The sequence below is a fragment of the Uranotaenia lowii genome, chromosome 2 (assembly GCF_029784155.1).
Source record: "Uranotaenia lowii strain MFRU-FL chromosome 2, ASM2978415v1, whole genome shotgun sequence".
In the NCBI taxonomy this organism is placed as follows: Eukaryota; Metazoa; Arthropoda; class Insecta; order Diptera; family Culicidae; genus Uranotaenia; species Uranotaenia lowii.
Genome location: NC_073692.1, coordinates 146412558 through 146437241, shown reverse-complemented (window position 1 = coordinate 146437241; position 24684 = coordinate 146412558). Strand labels below are relative to the sequence as shown.

The 24684-nt window shown below is 34.1% G+C and overlaps 1 protein-coding gene across 1 annotated transcript in view; it reads left to right on the top strand.

Moving 5' to 3' along the window:
- The window catches only part of LOC129748963 (disks large-associated protein 4), a 199078-nt gene that overhangs the window by 96676 nt on the left and 77718 nt on the right, over positions 1-24684 (top strand). Inside the window, exon 3 of the mRNA XM_055743779.1 lies at positions 7960-9513. Within this exon, the coding sequence (XP_055599754.1) occupies positions 9444-9513 (70 nt within the window). The 5' untranslated portion in view covers positions 7960-9443. The remainder of the gene's footprint in view (positions 1-7959; positions 9514-24684) is intronic.

Below are 24684 nucleotides of genomic sequence, written 5' to 3'. Positions count from 1 at the left end.
ACAAAAACAAAATAAAAAATTGAAACAAAAAAAAAATAAAATCAAAACAAACAAAAAAACACCAAACAAAAAAAAATAGAAAAGCAAAATAATTCAATACAAAATTAAAATAAAAAGCAAAACAAAACAATAAAAAAAATTAAAAAAGCAAAACAAAGCAACTGAAAAAGCTAAATAAAACAATAACAAAAAAAGCAAAACAAAACAATTAAAAAAAAATTAAAAATAAAAAAAAAACAAAACAAAAAAATTAAAAAAAACTAAACCAAAAAAAAAAAACAAAACAAAATAAAAAATAAAAAATTTGAACCGAAAAGTAAGATATCAAAATACGAAAATATAAAAAAACGAAACTAAAAAATTGAAAAAAATAAAAACAAAAGAATAAATAATATCAAAATAAAAAATAAAAAAAATCAAAATAAAAAAATAAGAAAAAATCAAAATTAAAATAAAAAAAATCAAAATAAAAATATTAAAAAAAAAACAAAAAAAAATATTAAAAACATATAAAAAATAAAAGAAATCGAACCAAAAAGTGAAAAAAAAACAAAACAAAACAATAATTATTATCAAAACCAAACAAAAAAAATGAAAAAAAACCAAAACAAAAAAAAATAAAACAAAAAAAATAAAACAAAAAATTAAAATAAATTAACACAAGGAAATAAAAACTAAATCAAGACGAAAAATAAATTTAAAAAAATTTAAAAAAAAATCACAAGAAATAAAAAAATTTAAACAAAACTATAACAAATCGAAAAAAAATAAATCCGTACAAAAGATAAAAATAAAAGAAATATTAAAACAAAAAAAAATCAAAACAAACAAAAATATAAAAATAGAACTCCAAAAATTGAAATAATTAAAACAAAAAAATGCAATTAAAAAGCATTTAAAAAAGAATAAAATAATTAATAAGAAATTCAAAAATCAGAATAAAAAAATTAAAAATATACAAAACAAAACATAATAAAAAAAATTTGAAAAAAACCAATACAAAATAAATATAATTAATTAGAAAAAAAAAATTGGTTCGAAAAATATTTAAAAAATTCGGAACAAAAAAATCAAAATAAAATAATAAAAAAAATTGATATAAAACAGACAAATTAAATTAAACACAAAACAAAAAAATCAAAACTAAAAAAAAACTTAAACAAAACAAATTTTAACCAAAAAATCAAACAAAATTATCTAATAAAAATTAAAACATAAATTAAAAAATCAAAACAAAAAAAATATCCTTACAAAAAATAAATAACAAAACAGAACAAATTATCAAAACAAAAACAATATAAAAAATTTAAAACTAAAACAAATTAAAGTAAATAAAAATATAAATTATACAAAGACATAAAAAAAAAGTAAAAATATAAAAAAAAAACAAAAAAAAAAATAAAAAAAAATTAATTTAAACTAGAAAATAAGAAAAACAAAAAAATATATTTTTTAAATTAATTCTAAAAAAACTATTGAAATTTTTTTTTTATAAATTATTAAAACAAACATAAAGATTGGAACAAAAAAATATTAACAGCAAAAATATTTAAAAAAAATCCAAAAACATCAAAGCAAACAAGTCATAATAGTCATAATGTATATCAAAACAAAAAATACAAAAAAAATTGACTCATTGAAGTCAGAAAAATAACGAATAAAGACAGCTATAGGGCAGCGTACTTATTTTGTCTAACTCTCTTATAAATCAACTAGTTTTGAAAAAAAAATTGTGCATTTTATTAAGCTCCCGGGCTTTAACTATATTCGTTAAAAAATATCATGATTAGTTGCTTTATAAGAGAGCTAGACAAGGTGGTTCAAAATTGGTCCTCTGGTCCAAAATAAGTCCGTCACCCTACTAGTTTTTTTTACAAATCGACAAAAACAAAGCGCTTGATATCACAGGTATAACTGAATTAGATAAGAAAAATCTTGTTGAGACATGTTTGAGTAACAATTTTGATTTAAAAAAATCACTTAAAAACTACTAAAGATATAATTTAGTTTTTTTTGCTTGGACTTTTTGATACAATTTGAGATATTTTAACATCCAAGAATACTAAATTATATCTCATGTTGATAGGAAAAAATTTAATGTCAAAATATCAAATATCGATAGAATTTCGTTTTTCTTTTCTGATCGGGTTGTACCAATTTTAAGAAAATTACACTCGAATGTTTTTGGTTGTACTTTAGATTGATTTTATATTGGACCCCCGTGTTTTTAAAGTGCGGGTCGGTAAATACAACAAATCATATAATTATGTCAAAATTTGCTCGTGTGCCAATTTTGAAAAAAAACTAGTTAGGGTTGTGTCGTGTGCCAATTTTGAGAAAAATGGCTAGAGTTGTGTCGTAATTAGGCTTGCTTTTGTTTTGGACCCCACGTTGTTCTAATTGTGTACACATTTTGATTTAATACACTCTAATTTTGTCCGAGTTGAGCCTAACTTCTCCGGAAAAAAGCATCAAGGTGGATCGACTCAAGAGTAATGAGAATATGCGTTGCCATCTTGTCGTGAAAAAGTGCCACCAAATTGCATCTTACAAACGCTCATGTAACCCTGCAACAACAACCCAGAAATAGATCACCACTAGTACTCTATTTTAAACCCCAACGCACTCACTAGTCAGAATAACCGGTGCAAGAGTGGAATCCGATTTTGTAGCTTATTTTTTTGGTCTTCTTTTATTTTACTTCCCCGAAAACCAAAGCACTTACCCCGCGATGATGATGACGACTTGCGGTGCATTCAAGATTCCGTGCCGCCCGACTTCTAAATGGGTTCTTCATGTGACACCGAATCGTCGTCGTGAAAGAAACATCTAAAGATACGCGCGCGCCCCTCCGATTTGTAAGGTTCTAATGAGTGCGTGACTTGTCTTCGATGTTCTATTATAAGGAGAAGCACGTGCTTCCTCGTACGATCGAACATACTTACTTAGGAGCGGTAGAGGAAATCTTCAAAGTCGGTGCATCTTCTTTTCCGTCCCGATGTTGTACGGCTGCATATTCTACAAGAGTGCAGCGTGTTACAAAGATGTAGCGGAATAGGGGAAAGGGATGCCGCTGATCGTCTTTTCTTCCTTTAACACCTCGTGTGAGCTTCTCGACAACCAAGAACACTGCCTCGAAGCTATTTGGATCGGTGTCTATCTTAGAAGACCCAGCCCATCGTTAATGGATGGGGAGAGCAGTCTTTCGGCGGCCCAAGTGTGGTCTAAATTTATGTCCGAACATGGAGTTGATGGAGTCTTTTTGTGCCATATCTTTCTTCTGGAAAGTGCCTTAGGCGCGGCTTTATCAAGGATTAGAATAATGTTTACTTATTGCGTTGGGTTTACATTTTCATTTTGATTCTTTTTTCAACTTTAGAAGATGGTATACGGTCTTATGATATTTCGATGGCTCACATTTGGTTCAAACATCAATTAAGGTTAATTCAACAATACAAAATGACGCAGTTGCCGATTGGTGGTCAATCCCTGGTTGATTTGGCAACGTCATTGATGTTGATGTTGATTAAATACATATACTATACTTATACTTGTACAAAATGTCAAAGCTGTCGTGATCCTTTTGCTGATAATGTATGGCGAAGCATTGAAATGCATATACTGATCAAAAAGGTGAGAGCAGATCGAAAACTATCTAAGTAGGTAATTAAAAAGTGAAATAAAGTTCGTTTGAAATAAAGTTCGTAGGAAGTTTGGAAGTAGATTTAGGCTACTGACGATAAAAAATTAAACGGTTGAATGAAAATAAGCGATATGTAAACATAGCATATAAATGAAAACAGAAATTCCAACTATAAAAAATGTGAGAGCAGTTTAAAACAAATCCTAATGAAAATTGAAGAAGCGTATTGAGATCTCTGTTGATACAAAATTTGGAAGAGCACTGAGACTTCCGTTAAAAGAGAGTGTGGAGATATATTGAGTTTTCTGGTAATGGAAAATGACAAAATAGAATTAAAGAAAGAGAAACTGGGATTGTTTGTGAGACCTCTAGATCTTTAGACCAATGAATTCACGTGGAAATGATGATGATGATGATGATGATGATGATGATGATGATGAAAAGTTAATAAATCAATATGAATCAATATGAATCAATATGAATCAATATGAAACAGGTCGAACAGATTGCAACTTACGCAATGTACTATTAATCTGAATGCAGATAACTACTTCTACTGAATCAGTAGAAGTTGTATGAAATCTCTCTTAAAGTGGTAAAACGGAGACTGATTCCGACAATAACAAACAAAGACAAAAATTAAAAAAAAAAATGGTAATTCCTTATAAATTTGAAAAAATATTTATTACAAATGAAAAAATGGATTAAAATCAAATAATTAATATAAATTTATAAAGGTTTAAAAAAAATCAAAAACAAGAACAAAAAGAAAAATATTTTTGAAAAAATTTAAAAACAAAAAGATGAATACAAATACATATAAGACTTAACAAAAGTTGGAAAAAAATATAAATGATTTAGAAAAATTGAAATGAAGTGAAAAAAGCCAATGTATAAAAAAAATAATTAAAATTTCAAAAAATATTTTAAACCACAAAATAACGCAATAAACAGAAAACACATAACAAATATCGCAATAAACACTTACAAAAATATCGCAAAAATACACATTAAAGTACATATCGCAAAAAAAACACATAAAAAAATTGCAAAAACACAGAAAATATCACAAAAAAGCATGCCAATAAAAAAACCAAAAACATTACATAGACAAATTAAGAAAAAAAAATAAATAAAAAAAAAATGAAAAATAATTAATAAGTTAAAAAACGAAAAAAAAATAAATAAGTAAAAAAGAAATAGAAACTATAAGAAAAATAATTTAAAAAAAGAAAATAAAAATATAAAAAAAATAAACAGGAAATATAAAAAAAAAATATAAAAAAAATAATAAAAAGAAATGACATAAAAATATTTTTTATCACATAAAAAAATTACAAAAAAATAAAAAGAATACACAAAAAAATAATGACAAAAAAAATAAAAACAATGACAAAAAAAATTAAAAATAATGACAAAAAAAGTAAAAAATAAAAGAATTTAAAAAAATCACAAAAAAATGAAAAAAGACAAAAATAAATAAACAAAAACAAAAAACAAAAAAATAAAATTTATAAAAAAAATAATAGAAAGAAAAGAACTAAAAATATTTTTTATTACATAAAAAAATTACAAAAAAAAAAATAAAAAGAATACACAAAAAAATAATGAAAAACAAAATTAAAAATAATGACAAAAAAGTTAAAATAATAACATAAAAAGTAAAAAATAATGAAAAAAAAAATTTAAAAAATCACAAAAAAATGAAAAAAAGACAAAAATAAATAAAAAAAAAACAAAAAAAAAGATAAACAAAAACAAAAAAAAAATTAACGAAAATGAGAAAAAAATCAAAAAAAATCAATAAAATTTAAAGAATCAAAAGAATCCAAATGAAAAATTAAAACAAAAATTAAAACAAAAATTAAGAATACTACAAAAAAATATTTAAAAAACAATTAAAAAACAAAAAAAACATAAAAAAATATAAAAAAAATTTAAAAAAAATAAAAAAATGAAAAAAAAATAAAAGAAAAAAAATTAAAATTAAAACATAAAAATAAAAAAAAGTTGAAAAAAGAATTGAAAAGTGAAAAAAAAATAAAAAAATAAAGAAAAGTAATAAAAAAATTAAAAAAATGAAAAAATGAAAAAGAAATAAAAAAATTAAAAAAAAAATTTAAAATGAAAATCTAAAAGTGAAAAAAAAATGAAAATGTAAAAATAAAAATGAAAAGAAAAAATTGAAAATAAAAAAAAATAAAAAGAAAAAATTGAAAATGAAAAAAAAAATTTAAAAAAATTAAAATGAAAATAAATAAGAAAAAATGAAAAGAAAGATAAAAAAAAATAAAAAAAAAATTTAAAAAAAATTAAAGAAAAAAATTAAAAAAAAAAACAAATAAAAAAAATAATAATAATTTAAAATAAATAAATAAAAATGAAACGATAAAAAGATAAAAAAAAATTAAAAAATCAATAAGAAATATTAAACAAAAAAAAAATAAACAAATAAAAGAAAAAAAAAATGAAATTAAAACAAAAAAAAAAAAAAGAAATAAAGATTAAAAATAATTATTAAAAATAATTAATAAACATATTAAAAATAATTCAAAAAATGTCAATAACAATTAAAAATTAAAAAAAATAAAGAAGAAAATGGGCTTGAGATATATCTCAGTTGGCAAGTCAGTTGCTTTCTGAGCAGATGTCCGTGAGCTCGAGTCCAAGAGTAAACATCGAACACAGTTGTATCGGATAAGGTTTTCAATAACTTTCCGTCAACTGTAACGTTGATAAAGTTGCGAATGCCACAAGGATGGTAAAACGACTATAATCAAAACAAAAAAAGAAAAAAAAATATTTTTAAAATTTTAAATAAAATAAAAAAGAAATGAAAACAAAAAGAAACCAAAAAAATACAAAATACAAAAATACATATAAAAATTTTTTTTTGCAAAAATCTGCAAATTATAAAAAACATTAAAAATGAAATAGCGGAAATAAGGGAATGATGACCATACGAGGCACTTTCAGTTTTAGGGAAGCTGGTTGTTTTTCAGTTTTTTTTTTCAACCACGTCTTATTTTAGAGTTCAATACTTATTCAGTGCAGTTTAAAACACTTCGATTTCCATTATGTAAATAAATGTTGTTTAAATAATATTTTGTTTTCATATGATGAGAAAAAATTAGTTTTGAAGCAACTCCAAAAAGAGCCCTTGCATGAATATGAACCGATTGCTCTTTTTTATTTGCTACTACTACTTTTTTCAATCACTAGTTCTCACACCTAATACCATAAGCCTTTAAAGCTGAAATGGTCACATTTGAGCAAAAGAAACGTCAATCAAACGATGAACACCATCTTGGGGGCCATCTTACCCCGTAAGTCGGAAGATCATCGGATTTGTAAGTGTTTACAAAATTCCATTTTCCAGTAGGTTGACCTGGTATCCCCTCAATTTTTTTAAACTGCCTTGGATATAAGGCTCAAGTTTGTACTTATTTCCTCTGTTAAACTGCGCATAAGCTTAAGGTTTTGATCCCCCTGAATGGATTAAAATTTTAAAAAAAGAAAGAAAAGAAAGAAAAAAAACAATATTGATAAGTCAGATGATGAAAAAACTGTATGACAGAAAAAATAAAACAAATTTAAGAGGTATAGAATATCCAAAGTAAACAGAAAAATGCAAAAAAAAAGAACAAAAAAAAATAAACATATTATGAAAAACACTGAAAAAATAAACAAACAAAACATTCAAATAAATTAAAAAAGGTGAAAAAAAAGAAAAATAAAAAAGGAAACAAACTATTTTAAAAAAAATTTAATACACACATATATAAAATTGTATGTTTTCAAGAGTAGTTTTAGAGCGATGATTTTCAAGCCACGTGCACTTTTTTTTCGATTCAATATTGTTCCTTGCTTCAAAGAACTGCTTCTCTTCAGCTCCTCCTGTGTGGCGAGGGGCACAAAATTCATGCCAACCTTACGTAATCCATCTTCCCGACGGATCCAGCAGTCAGTCGTTAACAAATGCAATAAACCTGTTGCTAGACATAGGAGCTCAAAACCGAATCGAAACCAAAATTATGCTATTAAATCATCCATAGTACCAAGTCACTAGTGGCAATAGCAGCAGCAGCAGCATTGCTCCAGAAAGAGCGAGAGAGAGAGAGAGAGAGAGAGAGAGAGAGAGAGCTGCTACTCAGTACTCTCCCCAATTATTGTACCAACTGTGTACACTAAAACCAAAATCGTCCGATAGTTAGTGGGCCTTCCTTTTACACGTTTTGCTTTCCTATTTCTATATAACTTTTAAGTTTGGCTTCATCTTCTTTAATGTTGAATTTCTCTCTTTTTTCTTTCCGCAGGTTCCAGCTAGAGTGAGATTTCCCACTAAGAGGGCCGCCGAAATACATTACTAGCTGGCTAAACTCGGCATTTCTCCAACTGCAGCAGACCGAAGAAGCCGAATCGCGCCGCGCGTTAGTTTTGTTGTTGATTGAGGATAAGACGTAGTTCCAAAGTGGAGGAAGCTAACTGAACCTTGCAGTACGGCCAGAGGCCTCTTCCCAAACATGCCCGGCTCTCGTAGTTTAAAAGTGCAGTTGCTCGAGAATGTTCAACCATCATCAGCATCATCATCATCGTAGGGGCGCTGCAGCAGTTTTTGCAGTTGTTGTTGTTGTTGTTGGATGGAGTTTGCCCTACTAGAGGTTGCATCAGAAGCATCAGCAACACCAAAAGTACCAGAGCTCTAGAAGCAGCAGCAACAGCAGAGCCCCTGAGGAGGCGACGCCAGTAGTCGTCGTCCGTTTGTTGAAGGGAATCGTCGTCGTTGCTAGAGACCAGACCAGAATAGTGGAGAGTTTAGTGGCCCGGACTTGGACCGAATAGTTTTTTTTCGAGCACTCTGTCAGTGCCCCAGTAGAGCAGCGTGTTTCAAACTTACCGGAGGTGTGTATAAGTGTGGTGGCTGCCTGGTATTCCGGAATCTTGGAGTAGATTGGATTGTGACGTTTAGTTTTTTTGCTGCCCTCTGAGTCAAGACGGTTTCCCCCTTAATAAGAAGAAAAAAAAGTGGTACAGCAGCGTGGCCTGAAGGTTTGATGGATTTTGTTTCAGGGTGGGTGACACGGAGTCAGTGTTGCTACTAAAAGCTAGCTAGCTAGCTGTTGTTTTGTTTCAGCTTTCAGGTGAAATCGATTTTTCGATTTTAGTTTTATCTCAGTGAGCCACAAAGTTCCGTTGAAGTAGGCTAAGCTCGGCGAGAGGAAGCGTAACATATCCGCAACAACAGCAATTACTGTTGGTTGGGCAAAATTGTCAAAATCGTACTGTGTGTTTGCGAGGTGAGATCGCTGTGTTGTTATTGGTGCCGGTTATTAAACTTCGGTGGGGTTCAAGAGTGTAGTGTATGTAGCAAAGCACCGCGCCACGAGAGTTGGCACAGGTTGTGTGAAAAATTGATTCGTGTTGCAAATAAAATAATTTCGCTCATTCTATCCGCTAAAGTAGTTGCGGTGCTGCGACATTCGTAAACGTGTACCCGTTAGCCAGCTAGCCTGCGAGCTAGCGCAAAAACACGACTATCTAATTGGATCAAGCGAAGGCGTTCATTGGAACGAGGACGACGACGACGACGGAAAATTGCCGTTTGTAACTTTAAACTTCAACATTGTGGCAGAGAGGCACACGTTGAAAAGCGGTGAAATAATTTGGTGAAAAATTGAAACGTGTTATCATCATCGGGTGTTCGGTTCAACCATCCATCTAGCCCCATTTAGCTATCGGTGGCCAGAAACACGTGCGTGCTGCAATTGACTTCTTCTATCCGGAGGTTCCTTAGAGGAATATGGATAGAAGTGTTGACTCGATCGGTAGCTGTTCATTAGACGTTGACGCAGACTCGACAGATTTTTCAGGTGAGTACCGTTTCAGTTCTCTTCAATTATCCTTTTTCAATGCCAGTGTGCCAAAGATTATTTATGTTGAAATTTTTATAATATAATTCAAATTTCGTTCCCTACTCTTCATTTGTTAGATACGTAATTGTGAACATATTATTCCTTGTTCCCAATTCCAATGAATATTCAAAAGAAAGCAGAGACCTATTAATGGAAAACATTTCGACCCCAAATAATCTAGTTCGTGTAGATTGTTTGGATTCTGCATTACCTGAAATCCAAAATATGATTTCTGAAATTCAAAAACTAATCTACAATCAATTCAATTCTGGGTTATATTGGATATTTAAGGATTTGATGAATCATAACTTTAGTCTGAATTTTAATCCGATTTATTGAACCTTAAGTAAAACATAAACATAACAAGCTTGCGGTTTATTATAAGGAGTGTATGTATTCGAAAAAAAATGCAACACTTTGTTTTGTGTACTTTTGACTGTATGGATGAAAATTGACGAAATTTTCAGCGAAGCTACTTGGTAATGTAATGTTTACATGTGCAATTTTTTTCCAAATAAGACTATTTTTTATAACGTTTTCTGTTTCCTGAAACTTGACCTCTGAAATAACTCAAAATTTTGAATTTATTCGAAGTAACAAATTTATCCGATTGTCCTCCTTCGGCACAAAAACAACATATTTAACTTTTTATCATTCCTCCACAGTTTGCGTAATGGCATGATTCTAGATCCAACTTAAACAGAGTATAAATTTTGTGGGATCTATTAAAGTGCTTTTTAGCGAAAACGGTCACATTTGGAGGAAGTCTTCTTTGTATTTTTAGCCGTCCATCGAGTCAATCACTACGAAACACTGAGTGATTTACAGTTTCCACAAATCGTTAGCATCATCAAGTACTAAGGCTATGGTCATTTAGAATCCGGGCAGTTTCAAACGTGTGTGTTTTAAAAACTATTCATTTGCTCGAAAGTTTTCTATGAAGGAAATGAAGGTGTTAATATGACATTTAATGTAAAAATATAAAAAAAATATATTTATCAATGATTTCAAGAAATATTCTTACTTTTTCATAAAATCTCTTTTTTATTTTTGCACACTTTTTTAAGTCATGTATTGATCTATTATTTTTACCACAGAAGCAAAACCCAATTGGAATCTGCTTGGAACCTTTTCACGAGTAGGCATGATTTCAAGAAATATTCTTACTTTTTCATGAAATCTCTTTTTTATTTTTGCACACTTTTTTAAGTCATGTATTGATCTATTATTTTTACCACAGAAGCAAAACCCAATTGGAATCTGCTTGGAACCTTTTCACGAGAAGGCATCCGAAGAATTTGACCTCTTAAATTTGGTTTTATCATAAATTTCTTTGTCCATCAGAACATATCTGTCACATTGCGTAAAAACCGGTTGCACAGATTGCGATCCATGGAACTGCTCATTTCTAGTTATTTTCTGGGTGTCTACTAGACAGACAAAACTTTTTGCCTGCCGGAAACGGATTTACTGCATAGTTAAGGAGTCTGCATTTAGTTATCCCCAATAACCACAGAATTTCCAAGACAATTGTGCAAAATTATTTTTACCATGTCTTTTTGCATCGTGAATATCTCAAACACACGTGAACTTAAAAATCTGAAATGATTAGGCAAGATAGTCCTTGTTATAACCAACACAGCGCTGCTCAATTTTTGCATATCCGAGCTCTAGTAACGTAACTATCACCGAAATAAAGTGTCCGGATACTAAATGATCATAGCTTTAGTCATTCAATTTTTCAATTTTTTTCTCCGTAGTTATCTCCGGGAAATACAGGCGAGACTTGTCAACGAAAAGTTTCTGGTTGGAAATCTTTCAGGTTCGTTCAGATTTCGTTTTGCTGTCTATTACGAAATTTTACAAAATATCTCCCTACTAGCAGCCCAAATATTTTGCGTACGGTTTGACCACCGTATTTTGTTTATTTTACCGCTGGGTAGCTTTTCTACGTTGCAAAAATGAAAACAGGTCTGGTTATTAGTTAGCTAGACGAACCAGTCAGTTTTTTTTTATCACTTCCTCTATTGATCCTCTATTGATATTTTCGGATTGTGCTTGAAAAAATCTCCCACATTCCTTTACGTCATGGAATCAATGGAACAGAACAGAACGGAACGAAACGGAACGGAACGGAACGGAACATAACAGAACGGAACGGAACGGAACGGAACGGAACGGAACGGAACGGAAAGGAACAGAACAGAACAGAACAGAACAGAACAGAACAGAATCGAACCAGAACAGAATAGAATAGAATAGAATAGAATAGAATAGAATAGAATAGAATAGAATAGAATAGAATAGAATAGAATAGAATAGAATAGAATAGAATAGAATAGAATAGAATAGAACAGAATAGAATAGAATAGAATAGAATAGAATAGAATAGAATAGAATAGAATAGAATAGAATAGAATAAAATAGAATAGAATTGCAGTAAATTCTGATTTTCTTATATATGTTTTTCCTGTTCTCAATACCCGAAATAAAATCTGTTTTCTAGTCATTATTCTGTTTCTGATATTAAGACTTGCATTTATTTGTTTATTATTTCCTTAATTCTGCCAAAACAAATGTTTAACTTGAATAATATTCTTTTCCCATGATAAATTTGGTTCCATTTGCTTGATCAGTTTCCAAGTCATTAAAAAACATGGAGTCCTGTTAAATAATCATGAAAACTCTTCTCGTACCCTAATTCCTTGTTTGCCAAATTTGTTCGGTCATTTTTCGAGATATTAAAAAAAATGTCTGGATAAAGGGTACAGAAAGAAGAAGTCTTATATAATCATGTCTTGCTTCCATATATTCTCCCATGCCCATGCCAAATTTAGCACCATTTCGTCTAAAATTTATGAAGTTGTACAAAAAATTCTATGAAAGCCCCCCTTCTGGAATCTCTTTTCAGGGCTCTACTCCCAAATGAGCGCAGAAACATTTCTCGATCCCAAATTCATACTAAAATTGATTTTTGTTCTATATTGCATTCTACAGATATGCAACCTAAAATGCATGGGGCTCCCGTCTCCGCTTCCTATCTCACTCAATGGAATAAAGGAGGGTCTGTAATAATCATCGAATAATGCTCGTACCCAAATAAAAATCTTTGCAATTTTGTTTTCGTTTTAACCAAACTCGTTGCCTTTCGACAGATTGATTCTGAAATACTTTAAAAAATTGTATGGTGGACCCCTCCTCTCTTCATATCTCCTTGCTGGGATCAACGAGGAATCACAAACAACCATAGATTCTTCCAGGCTCGTGCAAAGGACCCGTCCGTGGAGCATTGAAAGCTTAAACTGACAATGTACAGGTTGGAAAACGGGTGATTCCTTGAGTGTTCAATAAGGAACTGATAGAAAAAAAGGAATTCCCAGTTTTTTTTAAACATTGAAAGCACGAAACATCTACTCATTTAGTTAACATTGCGCATTACAACTGAAACATCGAATCATTTTTCGAACTTCGAAAACACTTCGAGAAAAGATTTCAAAATTTCGATTAGGATTTTAAAGTTCGGATTAAGATATACATCTTCGAGTTCGGATTGAAAATTTAGATTCAGAATTTAGCCAAATCCAGCACCCAGAACTTAGGCTCTTAAAACTGAAGAATCTGAATAAGATTTCAGAATGTTTTGTATGTATAAGATTCAACGCAATCAGTAGTTAGATGTAAGCTTCAAAAACTAAAATTAAAGTTCGAATCCTGAAACCAATTTCAAAATTAATTTTTGATTATTGGACCAGTAGTTCAATATCAAATTCGTCGTTCATGGTTATTATTTCAAATTTCAGAAAACAGAGCTCATTGAATCAATTAGTATTAGGACAGGAAAAATAAACTAATTTTTAATCGGAACTTAAACCTGAAATTTTCAAAGCATCAGATTCACTATTTTTTTTCTATTTGAAATGTTTGCTTTGCTTTCAATGTGCCAATACTTTATTTCTTTAAAAATATCAATAATTATCACCGTAATCTGAATAAATTTTGAGTCTTCTCACACTTTTACGATCTATTTTTTTAATATTCCCGTTTTTGTTAAAGAAAGCCTGATAAACATTATTCTTTGCGTATTTTCAAACCGGAAAAACTATAAAATCTTAAATTTTTCTGCGAGATAACACTAGATCTCGGCGTTTCATGCATTTCTAAGTTATTTTGCATCAACATTTGAGGTTGATTTTGCGAATTTAATTTGTTCCGCCTTATGCTAACTTTAGAAACCTTCGATTTTTGATCAATTTTTTTTCGAAATAACACCAAATTATGACGTTTTATGCATTCAAAATAATAATCATCAAAAATAAAATTTATATTTTTTCGATTTTCTTTGGTCACCCTTTTGAGGTTCTTTAAGGAAAAAACCGAAACTCTGAGCACTTTGAGGCACTCCTAAATCAAGTCTGATTGAGTTGAAATTCTTCAAAGGTCAATTTTAAGGCCAATCTACAAGAGTGCATATGGTCAGTTTCAAAATCCGATTATGAAATTTTTCCTATAGATCCATTGCCACCCTAATATACATAGATTCCATATGTAAGTAATTAATATAAACTTGTTTCACATTTATTATTACTAGCTGACCCGGTGTGCTTTGCTGCACCTTCCAAAAAAAAAAAAAAACAAAAATTTTCAGAAATTATTTTAATTTTTTTGTAGGTAAACATCCATTTTAAAATGAGAACTACAACTGGAGATGATTTTGTTGGCTGGGGGCTCACAAACTTTCATAAAACATTGTTATTGTCTGAATAACGTCACATGCCACATTTGGCTCCGGTTGTTTGATAAGTTTTCGAGTTAAGCAAAAAAAAAATACAAAAAAAACTTGTCTCCTTTTCTACTCCACCCTGAAAAAAAAACGGTTCCTTTTGATTGATAAGTATTCGATTTATGCTAAAAATAGCTATATAGGAACTCCCTCTCCCCTTTCTTCTTCCTAACCTCTAATTCTTGAAGGAGATAGCCGTTTCTAATAATCAGTGAATCAAAAATCGCCTACTATCCAAAGATAATGACATTGTCCCAACTTGAACTTTTCATGACAAAAAAAATAAAATCTTTGTCGTTGTCGTACGCTCGGAACGATAAAGACAAATTTCTTTGCTGATTGATTCCGATAATATTTTTTCAGAACATTCGTTTGTTGCTGTTGAAAAATATAAGGATAAGCGGTTCCGAAAATAACAACTAAAACGCTAGCTTGAGAGATATTGGAAGAAAGCTCTTGGCCTCTTCATAAACGAAATCGATAGGAGAATCGATTCGGGGACACTGGGTCGTGGCCATGGACAATCTGGCCGGTTCCGGAACGAAATATGTCAAAGTTATCGGATCGAGACTTGCGACATATCGATAGAAAGCTCTTGGCCTCTCCATAAACGAAATCGATAGGAGAAGGCCGTTGATCGTGACCATGGCCAATCAGGCCGGTTCCGGATCGAAATATGTCAAAGTTATCGGATTGAAACTTTCTACATATTGATAGAAAGCTCTTGGCTTCAACATGAAAGGAATCGGTAGGAGAAGTGATTCGGGGACACTGGGTCGTGGCCATGGCCAATCTGTCCGGTTCCGGAACGAAATATGTCAAAGTTATCGGATTGAGACTTGCGACATATTGATAGAAAGCTCTTGGCCTCTTCATGAAAGGAATCGATAGGAGAAGTGATTCGGGGACACTTGATCGCTGCCATGGACAATCTGGCCGGTTCCGGAACGAAATATATCAAAGTTATCGGATTGTTATCAATATGTAGAAAGTTTCAATCCGATAACTTTGACATATTTCGATCCGGAACCGGCCTGATTGGCCATGGCCACGATCAAGTGTCCCCGAATCACTTCTCCTATCGATTCTTTTCATGTTGAGGCCAAGAGCTTTCTATCAATATGTTGCAAGTCTCAATCCGATAACTTTGATATATTTCGTTCCGGAACCGACCAGATTGGCCACGGCCTCGACCTAGTGTCCCTGTACTACTTCTAGCATGGTTTCCCTTAAAGTTAGGCTAAGAGCTCTTCTCAGATAGCTTATGATCTGGTCACATAATTTTTCATTATTACGAAATCAGATAGATTACCCACATAAGCGAAGCGGATTGTCCCAAGTTGTAAATTTCGGGACAATTTCACATTAGAATTTGTCATTATCTTCTCAAAGACGCGACAATTCTTGATTGCCTATTTCATTTTGTCATGAAACACATACGGGAGAGACAAAAGGTTGTCGCACAGAGAGAGAATAAAGACAAAACCACACGTCTACTTTGTCGCTTGTTTTGAGATAATATCAGGGACAATTTGATTCACTGCTAATAATCATATCGATTACTCAAAAATTCTCCATTTCTTAGCTAAGTTCTCGAGTTGGGCAAAAATTGTATAGGGTCCTCTCTCCTTCCTTCCTATCTTCCCAAGGAAGAAGGGAGGGGTCTCAAATAATCATAGAAATATTCCTCGTATTTTACTGGATTTTACCCCCTCCCCTCTCCCTATCTCCCCACTGGAAGGGTAAAGGGAAACTGAATATTTTGAAAAACATTCATCATACCCCAATACCATCCCATGCCAAATTTGTATTCATTTGCTCGATTTGTTCTTCAGTTAGACAAAAATTTGTATGGGAGCCCCCTCAATCTCTCCTGTTTCCCCATTGGAACGATGGAGGGGTTCCAAATAATCATAAAACATTGATCGTTCCCAAATATTCTCCCATGCCAAATTTGGTTCCAATTGCTCGATTACGCAAAAAATTGTAAGGGATCCCCCCTCCCCTCTTTCTATCTTCCCATCGGAAGAAGGATGGGTGCCAAATACTCATTAACCAGTTTATCGTGCTCTAATACCATCCCATAAAAAATATGGTTCAATTTGCTTGATTTGTTTTTGAGTTAAGTAAATAAATGTAAGAGAGGCTACTCCCCCCTACCTATCTTCCTATTGGAATAGGAAAGGGATCTCAAATAATCATAGAATGTTTTTTTCCCCTGGATTTTCATCCTCGCGGATGATTCATTCCTTAACAATCATAATAATATTTCTCGTACCTAAATACCCTCCTACCCCAAATTTGGTACCATTGATCTTGATCAGTTCTTGAGTTATGCAAACATTTGTCTTTTGTTCGGGAGGCCCCCTACCCCTTCCTGTGAGAGGTAGGGGTCTCAAACCATTATAAGAACCTTTCCCGGCCTTGATATCCCCATCTTTCAAGGTTCATGCAAATCGGCTCAGTAGTTTCCGAGTTTTTAGGGAACAGACAGAAATACACTTTTATATACATAGATCGCAAATAACACTCTTTTATTTCTCTGTTTGTACGACTTTTTGCATCATTTGTATAAGAAGTTCTCCATTTATAAAGGAAAATAGTCCTAAATCGCAATAGAAGCATTTTTTGCACTCGAAAATTCCCACATGCAAAATTTGATTTTATTTACCTTATTAGCTCTCGAGGTATATATAGACAAAAGTTGCATTTCACCTGTACAGGAGCCTTTCTCCTCCTTCCAGTCAACTTTAATCGAATCGCTGCTAACGAATGATAAGAAGTGATTCCTCAATGTTGAGATGATCACTTAAAAAGATAATCCTCTTCTTAAATGTGCTAGACCAATCCAAACTAAAATACGTACTTTTCGAAATCTTCCATCCGCACATGCTAGACTCCAAAATTTATTTGGTTTCGCTCGAAAGCACCCTCAATAAGCAATACGAGACGGAAGGCACGCACCCGGTCCGGTTTGAAGTACCTACAAACCGTGTGGAGATGGATGTAGTCAATTGGTAGATAATTTTACAACATAGCATTCATTAACGTCTGGCAGAGATTTCTAGCTCTCTACCCACTTGCACTTTGGTTCTACACTTGAATGAAAACAAGAAAAAAAAACAACCATACCCACCCGCAATGTTGCAATGGAACCTGGTTCATGATCAAGTGTGTGCATATTCCATATGGCGCGGGTTGAATATAAGACACCTTCTTGCGTATCTACGGCACAAGGGGTGATTTTGAGAGGCATCACTATTTTAAGAAATAAAACTTGAACACATTTCTCAATAATGTTCAATTTTAGTTTCTGTCTGAAAAAAGTTCATAGATTTAAAGGCAACTTTTACTGATTTCAAGAAAAATCTAAATGAAAATTGAGGAGTACGCATCTAAATTCACCGTAGCTTAATTTTTTTCTGGAAAATCGAGTTAAATACTTGTACTTCAGTGAAATGTTTTTTTTAACTCGATTTCAATCTATTAACATCGATTTATAGATACAAAAATCTTCTACAAATACTCACCAAGTAAAGTAAATTAATTTGATTGCATTTCCATCGTTTGACATACAAAGAAAAATAGACTTACAACTTGCGATTGAAACAGCAACCGTTACAAATTGGAACACAAAGCTACACCCACCATCGGTTGTAACTACGATCGGCAAGTTTCTTAATTGCGTCATTACACCTGAGTAAAGTAGCGCTCTTTGGTGTGTTTGTAGAAACCTGGAGCTATATATAAGTAACTGGTAGTCTACATTAGGGCCTACACACGTCTCCAGCTAGAATTTTCGTATAATGTGCCGCACGCCTCGATTTATACGCAAGTCGTCGGGTTGATGATGGTGTGTTTTGGTTGAACACTTTTTTTTTTATTCATTCTACTAAACATGCCTCCCTCACTTATTCAATGTTTATCGTTTTGCTTGTCTGCACCATTACTCCCATTTGTAGCTAGGTTGTAGTTTGGCTGTTTGTTTGTGCATTCAGCTGTGGCTGTTACGGCAAATGCCCAAACACAGTTCTGGCCGAGCAAGTGATTGACTACGACTAGCTTCACCGTTGCATTGGGCGTTGTTTGTTGGTTATGTTATCATTCTAAGCCGGTGTAATGCTAATCTGGTAGTCGCCATAACAGTCATAATAATAATGAATAGCAAACAATACTACTTTATTCGGTGAAACCAGCTTACAGCTTCTTATCCAGATGTTGGGAAGCTTGTTTGTCATTATAATTTCTTTTAATTTTTGGGTTTCAATTTCTATGATTCAACTGGTGGTTCCGTACCTGAGATTATAGAAATATGTGTTGCTTTGGCGTTTTTAGGAATCGATTCAGTTTCAAGTCTGAAATAAATAGTTTCTTGTCTTTCTACCATACCTCCTTCCTACGTACCAAGTGATTAAACGATCGTAAAAATGGTTACTTTAAGTCGGTATAAATCGGATATGATATTTTTTTTTGTTCTCTCGCGCGAGATTCCTTGTTGTTCTCTCTGCGAGTAGCGTTACAACCAGAATACTTACATCAGATGTTTTATTTGAAAGAATTCTCCAATGAGAGAAGCAGCACATATTGTCGCTGGCAACGTTTTGCATGAATTGAGAGCAAAAGTTGCGCTCTCTTGCTTACTTTCAAGAAGTACAAAAAAGGTGTTGAATATCGTCCAATTTGTATAGTTCTTATCGCCCTAGACAGAATTTAAAAATATGTATGTATATTGCCTTCACTGTTGTTTTTTCGTGTTTTATACGATCATTCCATAATGTTTATGAAACGTACAACAAAGTTATTGAGAAATATACCTACAAAAATGCTTGCTGAGAAGGACGTAGCCGGCTCCGTTATTCAGAATTTCTAATAACTGTTCAGAAAGTGTTTCTAAAACCTCTTCAGATTGGTTTTGTTGATTTTTTCTTTTCTATCGTTTGGTTAGCCCGAAAACCGAGCTCTTCGGTGATTCTCGCTAGAGAAACTGCACGCCTGTTTACCGGAACTGGCATACTTTCAAAAACAACTCATCAGCAACCTTCAAATCAACTTGTCTTCAGTTCGTTTCATTTACCGGAACTGGCATCATTTCAAACAAACTAAGCAGCAACCTTTCAAATCTGCGCTACTTCAGTCCGCTTTTTTAGAGGAACTGGCATCATTTCAAAACAAACTAAGCAGCAGCCTTTCAAATTTGCGCTTCTATAGTCCGTCTTATTTACCGGAACTGTCACCATTCCAAAACAAACTGAGCAGCAGCCTTTCAAATCTGCGCTTCTTCAGTCCGTCTTATTTACCGGAACTGGCATCATTCCAAAACAAACTTAACAGGAACCTTTCAAACCTGCGCTTCTTCAGTCCGTTTTATCTACCGGAACTGGTAGCATTTCAAAACAAACTAAGAAGCAGCCTTTCGAATTTGCGCTTCTTTAATCCGTCTTATTTACCGGAACTATCATCTTTCCGAAACAAACTATGCAGCATTTAAAATCTGTGCTTCTTCAGCCCGTCTTATTTACCGGAACTAGCATCATCCCAAAACAAACAAAACAGCAGCCTTTCAAATCTGCGCTTCTTCAGTCCGTCTTTTTTATTCTTCAGTCCGTCTTATTCACTTGAACTGTCCTCAATCCAAAACCAACAAAGCAGCAACTTTTCAAATCCGCGCTTCATCAGTTCGTCATATTTTCCGAAACTAGCATCATCCCAAAACTGAACTAAGCAGCAGCCTTTCAAATCTGCGCTTCTTCAGTCCGTCTTATTTACCGATGCTGTCATCATTCCGAAACAAACAAAGCAGCAGCCTCTCAAATCTGCGCTTTTTCAGTCCGTCTTATTTACCGAAACTAGCATCATTCCAAAACAAACTAAGAAGCAGCCTTTCAAATCTGCTTTTCTTCAGTCCGTCTCATTTACCGGAACTGGCATCATTTTAAACAAACTAAGCAGCAATCTTTCAAATGTGCACTTCTTCAGTCCGTCTTATTTACCGGAACTGGTATCATCTTAAAACACACTTAACAGAAGCCTTTCAAATCTGCGCTTCTTCAGACCATCATATCTACCGGAACTGGCATCCTTTCAAAACAAACTAAGCTGAAGCCTTTCAAATCTGCGGTTCTTCAGTCCGTCTTATCTACCGGAACTAGCATTATTCCAAAACAAACAAAGCAGCTGCCTTTCAAATCTGCGCTCTTCAGTCCATCTTTTTTACCGGCATCATTTAAAAACAAACTAAACTAATCTTAATCATAATTCAGGATCTCAATTTAACACGTCCGACACTCCAATATTAGACCGATAAATTTTTTTTGTTTATTTGAGACACTTTATCATCTTTGCGGCGTTCGAGTCTTTGACCAATTGTACCGTCTCGATTTCCTTCGGAGTTCGAAACTGAAACAAGACGATATAACTCTCAGAAACCAACAACCGCTGATTTCAATCAGGACCGGATCCCACTTTGTGCTAAAGGAAAGTAAATATTTCTAGGCAAAATTGCGTAGTTCAACTTAACAGCGCCAACAACTAAAAAAAGTTTATGTGCTGAAGTCGCTTAAAACCCGGACTTTCTTCCCAGGGGTGGGCTTGCAAAGAAGACTCAACAAAATGGGGTTGGCGAAATGAGGGGTCTTAGTCTTCGTAGTAATAGCCTTTGGTTTCTGCAGCATAAAAAAAACATACACAATGCTTCAAAAGAGTGAAGCTCTTAGCTAGGTAACTAAAATGCAAACTTACCGGTAAAATCGTCCTTGCATTTGCACACAAGCTACCGCAAGAGAACTTCCCGGAACTGGAGTTGGTTGCTGAAACGTTGAGCCAGCCCGTTAACTCCCGAGATCTGCGTAGACTCGAAGCACTATTTACACGGCGCGTATTACTAGGGGCGATTATACGGGTAAAAAGTAGTCGAAGACAGTATAATAACCACCTTACAAAATCTTATAGATCCGCAGCTTACTCAAAAACGACTTTCAAAAGCAAGAAACAAATGGCTAAGACACCCGTTTTGCTGGTTTTTGGTCCTAAGAAAACTCCATTTTCCAACTACCCATAGGTCCCCGTTGGTAACTCATGATGACTGTCAGAATATCGATTAGCGTATTCTATTTCGACGGTCATCATAGCCTGTCCTAGGTTCACTGAATTTTGAAACCCCCATTGAGCTTGCCTTATGGTTTTTGGGGTGTTAAAAGGCTGCCTGGCGATTTATGAAGCCCACCACTGGATGCCCGCCCTGCGACCATAAGATTCCGGGCTTCTAAACTGTTGCAGATCTCCGGGTCAAACGACTGAATGACGAAGAAACGCATTTATTATTATTGTTGCTCCTGCCTGCAAGCCCGTTTTCAGTTTTTTATTTCTATTGTTTCTCTCTGCCAGCAAGCCGTTCAATTAGTTGTACCTGCCGTCAGCAGCCGATCGAAGTGTGAAGAGCTTTGCCAGTCACTTGCAGGAGAAATTTGACCATGTTTAGGAGCTTCGCCAGTCGCATGACGGAGAAATGTTTCATTTGACGTGCTTTATCCGTCATGCGAGTAGTGAGGCTCCGTCAATTGAGTACGGTGTCGGACGTTTGATGAAACAAAACTAGTCGGTTCAAACGTGACGGGCGAAATTTACCTACCCTGGTCACACACTTCTAGTTCATCTCAGCTTTCAAAAATAAGCTCGAAATAGGTGCTTCGTTAGGTTTTGGGACTTTAACGTTCAACTGGAGTTTACTATAGACTTCCGCAAATTCTATCTCGCGGAAGTCTATAGTAAACGATGGTGTTTCGGGCTTTTACACCTACTTCTCCAGTTTACAATTGAGGTTAGAATTTACTCCTACAGGGCTATAGGGTTCCTTCTCTTCAATTCACGAGTAAGTTTGTCCGGCTTGATGTTAAACACCCAAATTCCTTGATGGACAACCTTGGTAGTATGTAGCAGCTGCAGAAGAAGATGCTGGTGATCTTTGCGATCACTATCTCCAGAATTGGAAAAGGCCACGCAACTTAGCTTGACCTATCCTACCCCACTGACAACCTAACTCTGACACTCCCTACTGTCAGTAGCGTGTTACAGTCCGCAATCTGTATTCCACCACACGCTTATAAGCCTGACTGCTACTGGTTCGTTAGTTAAAACTTTTTTTTAAGTTTCGCCCGTTTCTCGATGACACTCTGTAGAAGCACAACCAATTTCATGACCCAGCTTTAAAGTGTGTGCATTACAGGAACAACTCATTTTCATGGGTCTCAAGTCTAGTTTTTCAGATCTGGCACTGGGTTTAGCTAGCATGGACTCTAACAAGGCACAGACAAAGAGCTAGACCGACACAAATCGAGAAAGGTATCGGAAGGCAGCATCCACTGGATGGTCAGTCTTGCAACGTGACGGTCGTAACAGCTTCTACAAGAGAATTGCCAGGTTGTTACCGGGAAGTAAGACGAGTCATTCATCACCTTACTCCTAACCACTAGCCATTTTTGGTAGATTGGTCCAAATGCTGATTTAAAATAAAAATAAAAGGAGTACTAAGTCTAATTACAGGGTTCTCAATACACTTAAAACTTTTCTTCGGAAAACATTTCTCGAAACATCGAAGTCGAAGTGCTTAGTAAAACGGATGACACACCGATGATAGCGCTATTAGTTCCACAATTCTTCAATAGAATGGGAACGTACAATCTTGATTTCTAAGTCTATGGCGTCGCACACTTAGAGGAATGACTTCCAGTAGCGTAGGGCATTCGATTTGTGATGTCAAGAGATCGGCGACGAAGGAGGCTTGTGCTGCGTTTCTGCCGGCTTGAAGAGTGTCCATGTCTATCAGACGGCATCGATGTTCATAGCTTGGCAAGTGAAACAGGTCTTTCCAAGACAGGTGTCTAAAGGCGAATCACAAGAAGTGCCGCTGTTCAGCCTCGAGCCGTTCGGCTCCATTCTGATAGTAGGGACACCAAACAGCTGATACGTGTTCGAGTATAGAGCGAACAATACTGCAATACAAACTTTTTAGGCAATATGCATCCTTGAAGTCCTTGGCCACTCGAAATAAAAATCCAACCCTTCTGGAGGCTTTGTCGACAACGTAGTTTGTGTCCTGAATTCCAGCTTCCGATCTAGAGATTCGTCCAGATCTTTGATGGTTTCTAGGCGTGCGATTGGCGCATCTCCGAGGGAGTCAGCGGAAAAAGGCTGCCGCCTTCTTGAAAAACTGATGACTGCACAGTTACTGCGATTCAATGGCAGGCAGTTGATGTAACACCAGTTTGCGAAGAGGTCAAATTGATTTTGTAGGATTTTGTGGCAGTTGATGTTGTATAATAGGTTTAGCTCGTCAGGTCAGCATAGCATAGCTTTGGGCCGTCAAGGAGTTAGAGCGCATCGTTAAAGTAGATTAAAAAAAAATCGGTCCTAAATGACTTCCCTGAGGCACACCAGAAGAAGCATGCGTTTATTTACGTCCAGATAGGTAACTTCGGAACTAGCCAAGAAGAGTTCCACAGAAACCCAGACGGTGTAATTAGCGTCATTTTGCAAAACTTTTGTGCACGTAAAAAGTAAACGTCAGGAGCTTAGTTGTTATGGAGCGCTTTGGCATTAATCCGTGTTGATCGCCGCAAAAAAATATTCTTACTGGACAAGAAAACCGGATTCAAGACCACCAATTAAAATGGTTTCCCCGGTAGTTGTTGACATCTCTCCTGTTACCTATAAAATTAATAAAAAAAATCACCGGAAACATGTAAGCCACCTTCCACAGTGAAAGGAAGATAGCTCTGTCAAGCGAAGCAGGTATTCCGTCCGGACCCGTATAGAAAGAATTATTGAACTTGGCTGTTGTTTCAAAGATTACTGCATCCTCAACTACAATGTTGTTTATACAGAAGCCCAGTAGCGCATTATTCCTGACAGCCCTATCCAAATGTTTAGGGGATGTTGAAGCTGCATTATGGATAGACGAAAATTTATAATTATCGTCTAATTAATATATTTATTTATTATAGATAGACGCTGGGCGATCAGACTTCACGGCAATAAACATTTCGTCACCGATGGTCTTTTTGCTATAACGTGGGCTACGATCGTAAAAGTCCAGACGTTCAACCAATTGATAGGGTGGCCACCCACAGTCGGGAGATGCGGGAAAAAGTCGAGATTTAAAATCCATCGACAAAAACGCGGGATAAAATCGGAAAATTCCTCCAAGAAATTTGGAATGTTGGAAAAATGATATTTTTCAGTATTTCTTTGCGGTCTTTAACCTTTTCAATATCTAGCCAAATCACCGCATATGCAAAGGTTTACAAAAAATGAAATACAATCGAAAATTATAAAACATATAAAAGGGTTAATAG